The sequence below is a fragment of the Monodon monoceros genome, unplaced genomic scaffold (genome assembly GCF_005190385.1).
Source record: "Monodon monoceros isolate NGI ecotype Baffin Bay Population unplaced genomic scaffold, NGI_Narwhal_1 Super_Scaffold_19, whole genome shotgun sequence".
NCBI classification, from domain to species: domain Eukaryota; kingdom Metazoa; phylum Chordata; class Mammalia; order Artiodactyla; family Monodontidae; genus Monodon; species Monodon monoceros.
In genome coordinates, this window is record NW_021703775.1 from 7,439,858 (window position 1) to 7,445,857 (window position 6,000).

The 6,000-nt window shown below is 54.6% G+C and overlaps 1 protein-coding gene across 1 annotated transcript in view; it reads left to right on the top strand.

Moving 5' to 3' along the window:
• Positions 1–6,000, top strand: part of KIAA1211L (KIAA1211 like) — a 121,133-nt gene that overhangs the window by 98,694 nt on the left and 16,439 nt on the right. The window contains exon 7 of the mRNA XM_029231380.1: positions 1,047–2,619. Coding sequence (XP_029087213.1) covers positions 1,047–2,619 — 1,573 coding nt within the window. The remainder of the gene's footprint in view (positions 1–1,046; positions 2,620–6,000) is intronic.

Genomic DNA, 6,000 nt, shown 5'->3' on the forward strand with positions numbered 1-6,000 from the left:
CTGGGGGTGCTAGTGGAGCGCTGGAGGTGTGGGCTGGAGGGCAGCCGGCCAGTCACTCAGGCCCAGAGTCTGACACATAAAATGGCAGGGGCTTGGCTTGACCTGAGCAGGGAGTGGGAGAGACCATTTAAAATGTCAGAATAGATTGTCTATTTTATGGATAGTGGTGTGTATATGTTAATCCCAGCCTCCTAATTTATCCCTCCCCCACCTGAGAATCTGAAAAAGAATATATGTATAACTAAATCACTTTGCTGTACGCCTGAAACTCACACAACATGGTAAATCAACTATACTCCAGCATAAAATAAAAATGTCAAAAAGACAAAAAAAATAAAATAAAACGGCAGAATATAAGTCTTCAAACTTAGCTGAAAAGTTTGGGCGTTATCCTGTCAGCTATGGTTTGCTGTTGACCGTGGTGGGGTGATAGGAATCATGTTTTAGGCAAAGCAGCCTCTGCCTTTGCTATGAGGGTGCATCCCTGCAGAGAGAAGGAATTGGCAGGGGACACTGGCTCTGAGGCAGCACAGGGGGTCAGAGAGGGCAACAGCTTTGCCCCTGGGCCACTTATTAGCTCAGCCTTGGCCAAGGCAGGGACCTCTCTGAGTTCCCAGTTCTCCAGGTGCAAGCAGGAAATAATAATCCTCTCTTCACTGGAGCCAATCAGGGAGTTAGTGAGGTAACCATGTCGAGCACAGAGCATGGCAGACCCTGCCGATGCTGGTCCCCTTCCCTTTGCTTCACTCTGTAGAGCAGTGTCCACTGGTTTCTAGCCTGGCCTCGAGAGCCTCAGGCAACGTTTATTTTAGGGGCATAGCGGCTGCAGTTCTGCTGAAAGCTGAACTTGGGAGGCAAGATTCCAAACAGACCAGCAAGGGAGGATTAAGAAAAGACAGCCGTGTGTGAATGTCCACTTGAGTGCCAGCTTTAGAGACATTCTGCTTCCCTTAAACCTAATTAAACCTTGAACAAGATGGGGAGGCCATAGGCTTCCTAATATTCGTCCTGATGATGCTGTCTTTTGTCCATTTTATTCCTCTTAGAGAGCGCAGTCCGAATCCCTGAGCGATCTGACGTGTACCCCAGAGGAGGAGGAATACGACGAGAAGCCGCTACCCAAAGTCAGCACGGAGGAGAAGCCCAGTTCTGGGCAGCAGGAGGGGGGACAGGACAGAGGCGCTGAGCCTCGGGGTCAGGCGACCATGCTGCCACCTGTGGGGCCCCGTGCGCGGCGGGCGCGCCTGCAGCACTGCCCGGCGCTCACCGCTAGCACCGAGGATGAGAACCCCCCGGGGGAGAACCCCTCCAGCCGTTTGGCCACGCCGGAGGTCATGGAGGTCACAGAGCCCGTGTCGAGCCCACACCCCCGCTCGGAGTCCCTGTCTTGCCCAGAAGGCTCCCCGCACCCTCACCCTAATCCCGACAGCGAAAACCCAAGGGAGGAGCTGTCCCTGGAAACCCGGTGTCCCCCCGGCGGGGACACAGCAGACGAGGTGGTTTGTGCTTCGGGAAACGTCGAGGGTCGATTATCTCCCTGCATCCCCGAGGGGGACACGACCCCTCCCGAGCCCGGACCCATAGCCACCTGGGAGACGCCCTCTGGTCCCGACGGGCCAGACCACACCGGTCCGAAGGAGGTGCGACTGACCCTGGACGCTCCGGGTCCCGAGGGCGCAGGGCCAGCAGCCCCGGCCCCTAGCCCGCCGGCCCCCAAGAGCTGCTTGAAGCACAAGGCCTCGGCTGCGACAGCGAACGCGAGCCTCGGCGCGGCCCCCTCACCGCCTGCCTCGGAGTCGCCTGCAGAGGCGCCCGCACCCCGATCCCTGGACCAGGAGGCGGCGCCCCCGGAGCCCCCCAGGGCCGAGCGGGAGGGATCCCCCACGGAGGCGGCGGCGCCGGAGCGCAAGATGGAGCGAGGAGGCCGCGAGGCGCGGGCCGCCAAAAAGTTCTCGGTGTCGTCGGGCCGCGAGTGGCCGCGCGCGGGGGGCCGCCTGCTGGAGCCCCGAGGCCCCCACGTCCGGCTGCCGCTTCTCAGGAGCGGTCCGGCCTGGAAGAGTGAGGCCGCCCTTGAGGACCTCCCGGCGCCCGCCGAGCCCCAGGGCCCGAAGCCCGGCCCTCGGAAGCCGCCCGCCCCGGCCGAGCGCGGCTCTCCAGACGCGGCCACCGCGGACCCCGGCCCAGCCGCCGGGGAGAGGCCCGCGGGCGGGGACGGAAGCCCCTTTCCGGTCAAGCTCCGCTCCACGTCTCTGTCCTTCAAACACAGAGAAGCGCCCTGCCCGGAGGGGAGGGGAATCAAGAGGTACAGCGCGGAGGTCAGGCTGGAGAAAGGAGGGCTGACCTTGCTCTCCAGGAACGACAAGGGTCCGCCCGGGACGGGCCCCGCCACCCGAGGCGCCAGGTCTCCCAACGAGCCCGGGAAGGCGAAGACCCGGTCCACCGAGCAGCTCAGCTCCAAGCCGCCCCTGCCCAGGAAGCCGCTACTGCAGACCCTCACCCTCCCCCAGCTGCCCGCGCCCCCCGACGCCAGCCCCCGGGACCCCGAGAAGGTAGGGCCGTCCGCCGACCCCAGGAAGGAGAGCCAGGCGGCAGAGAGGAAGTCGCCCCACAGGGCAGCTGGTAAGAGGCCCGCGTGGCGCAGCCTGGGGAGGGTGTTCGCGAAGGGTCAGGGCCGTGGGGAAATCAGGTCAGTTGGAATGTCTTGCTGGACGTCCGGCAAGGTATTGATATATAAATGCATTGGGTAAAAACCTTGCCGGGGCACTGGAGGAAAAGTCAAACTTCCTGTTGGTACCACCACCATGTTTGATCAAGAGTTAGGAATAGAGACTGGGGAAGGGAAACAAATATCAAGGTTTTGTGTAAGTTCTGAGAAGTCAGGAAAATGTGGAAACTCGTTTTGCAGCGTCTTCCAAGAGGAGCTGGGCCTCTCAGTGGATCACTCAGATGCTTTTTCCTCCAGAAGGGGTATCCCTCCTGGGCAATGTGTGCTCTCATGGGTGGAGGCCCTCCTGGGGCCTCACCTGGTTCTTGGTTATAAATGAAGCATCTGGCTCCACTGTCACTTAGCATCGTTCCGACCTTTCCCCCAAAGGAAGAATTTCATCCTGTTTAATAATAATCAGGCTCACAGGGCCCAGCCTCACACAGGAAGAGTCCCCTCTATTGGAGTCCTGAGTCTTTGTAAAATCTGAGTTCTTCATCAGGTGGGCTTGAACTGTCCAGAAAGGGAGATGGTGTTAAGATTGGGACAGAATGTAAGAATCTTGTAAAGCAACTGTCTTTTAAAATGAGCAGAGACAAAATAGATGACCTTTCTCTGTCTGTGACATTTGTCACTCTATATAGTGTTTCAGATGGAATCTGTTGGAAACAGGTATTTTCAGTGGAGCTAAAGAATCTCTCGTTGCTGGTTTCTTTTATTGATGGAAGTCAGTGTACCAAAATGGAATTAGACATGCAAGTCATGTGTGTGTGTGGGTGTGGGTGTGGGTGTGTGGGTGTGTGTGTGGGTGTGATGGGAGCACTAAGGAGAAATTTTCCATGGCAGATTTTATAAAACAACACACCTTTCAGGATATTTTAAGTGGCTGCTCTAAGTTCAGGACTCTGTTTAATCACTGCATTGTGGAACAGAGAGGAAGTAGAACCCAGCTCTCTCAGGGACCCCACACCCTAAAAGGAGGACGAAGCACACACACAAAGACAGGTTTAAAGACGTTCTAGTCTTTTGTGTCTTCTTCCTAGGAAGTTAGTAAAAGTGCAGTGTATAAAGGGCTCTAAATTCTTAAGGCGATACCCAAAGATGCAGGCGATTCCAGGGAGAAGTTTCGGGAAAACGCCCCCAGAAGAGCCTACACGTGCAGCCTCCCTGATCCAGGCCCCTTGGCTCCGCTGCGATTTGCTGTTGCTGCTGCTGCTACATTAGGGTCATCAGTGAGGGAACTTTGGGGGAGGTTCAAGCTGTAGCTGATTGTCCACTCTGCAAATTTCCAGGTTATTGAAGCTGTTACAGAGTGATTCAAAACGCCATTGAAATAGCCAGGACGGAGGAGGGTGTAGATAAAACCCTGACGTCAGCACCAGCCGCCTTCGTGGGCTAGAATTGAAGATGTCTCTCTTGCTGAATGAACAGAACTTAAAGACAGGATACTCAGCTTCACGGTCAGATCTGGAAAAGAAGCTTCAGAGGGCGAAGCTTGACACGTTGATAATTTATAACTTCCTCAGCTTAAGCTGTGAGAGTCAGGCTTTGTTCACTGTCAGCTGGCTGGAATGGTCTGTAGTTAGAGAGCTTCTGTTTTTTCTTTTGATTTGTAAAGTACAATATAATATTTATTAATGGCTTTGCTTAAATATAAGAGAGTTGTGTTGTCCGACTTAGCACTCCCTAAGCCACAGAAGTAACTGACTCAGATGAATTCTGGAGTGGAAGAATCTAGGTTGCTTTAGGGGGCAAGGGTAGTGATTTTCATTTCGATGCAAAGAGAGGAGATAATTCTTACATTCTCTTGGGAACCGACCCTCCCAGGGTGGATGGTATTTGAGGGACGAGAGCCAGGCAGGCTGGGGCTGCTGTCTGGTGTCCCCTGGGACTGTGCGATCTGAGGGCTGTCTCCTGCAGGGCAGAGCAGAATCTCAGAGCCCCAGGCTCCCAGAGCCCATCAGTGAAGCAGCCTCCACCCCTTCCCCAGACCCTGGGCCTGCTTGTGGTTCAGTTCGTTATTATTTCTGCTCTCGCCCTCATGGCTCCCAAATTAGAGCAGCTGAAGGCAATTAAATTCATGTAAAACATACAGATAATAAAACGTTGTAATACTAGTATTACCCAGTTTTCCAGGAAGGCCTAATTATTGCTGTTTATTATCTTGTGGTGGCAGGCGCTTTTACCCAGAGCTCCCAGATGGGCTGCCATCTCCCCTGCCCCCCTTCCAGGGGTGCGCACCATAAAGTTGGGTTATGGAGGTGTCCCAGGTGGGCACAGTTCCATCTCCGGGACTCCTGCTTCTTCCCCCACCTGTCCCCTACACCCTGTCTTCCTTCCCTGAAGACGGAAAAACCCCGGGGGTGTGGGATTCGGGGAGGATAAGATGGTTGTTGGCAATAAACAGAGGAGCCCAGCTTGCTGACCGGGCTGAGCCTCACAGGGCACCTTGGGGTGGTCGCTGTGAGCCCAGTATGTTTGTGCTCGTTGATGCAAAGGAGGCCAGTCAGTCTGCTCACTTGCCATAGGAGGCGAATGGCCCTGGGTTATCAGCCCTGTTCATGTGTGCAGACAGTCCCCATCCTCCTGTTGGGCCAATCCGCCCCAGAGTCTAAATCACCAGTCTGGAAGCAGCTTCCCGTGCACAGAATTAGAATTGGAACAGGAAAAATGATGAAATACACAAAACGTATAGAAAAAAGTAGTCGTCCGTAGGTCCACTCTCTGGATGTTATCCCTGTTGGCCTTCCTTCTAGTCTCCTGTGTGTGTGTGTGTGTGTGTGTGTGTGTGTGTGTGTGTGTGTGTATTTTATTTTCTATGTAGTGGTAGACATTTGTTGGATATTTTGGAGAGTAGCTAGACAAAGCACTGTTCTCACCAGGGGCCTCATTTGATCACCAGCCTCTGCCTCTAGTCCATGCTCGTTCCCTCCAGACCAGGCTGGTGCCAGTGGCACGCCAGGTCCTGGAGCCAGTCCTCACTCATGCATGCATATTCGTTCTTCCAACAAACATTCATGTACTCCTGCCATGCACACTGCACTGTGCTGGCCCTAAAAGGTGGTCAGGAAGAGAACGCCAGCCTTGTTGTCCGCGAGCTTAGGGGCCCGGGGAGGCAGGTGGCGGCGACTGTAGGTAGATGCTCATCTTTCTTTGGATGGCAGGGAGATTTTCTGGAGGAAATGAGCTCGAAAAGACTGTCATCGTCTCTAACGACAAAGTTATTTCAGCGTATTCAAGTTCATTTGAGTAGAATACAAGGAGTTTGGTGGGATTTTGTGTTGGTTGTTTTTTTT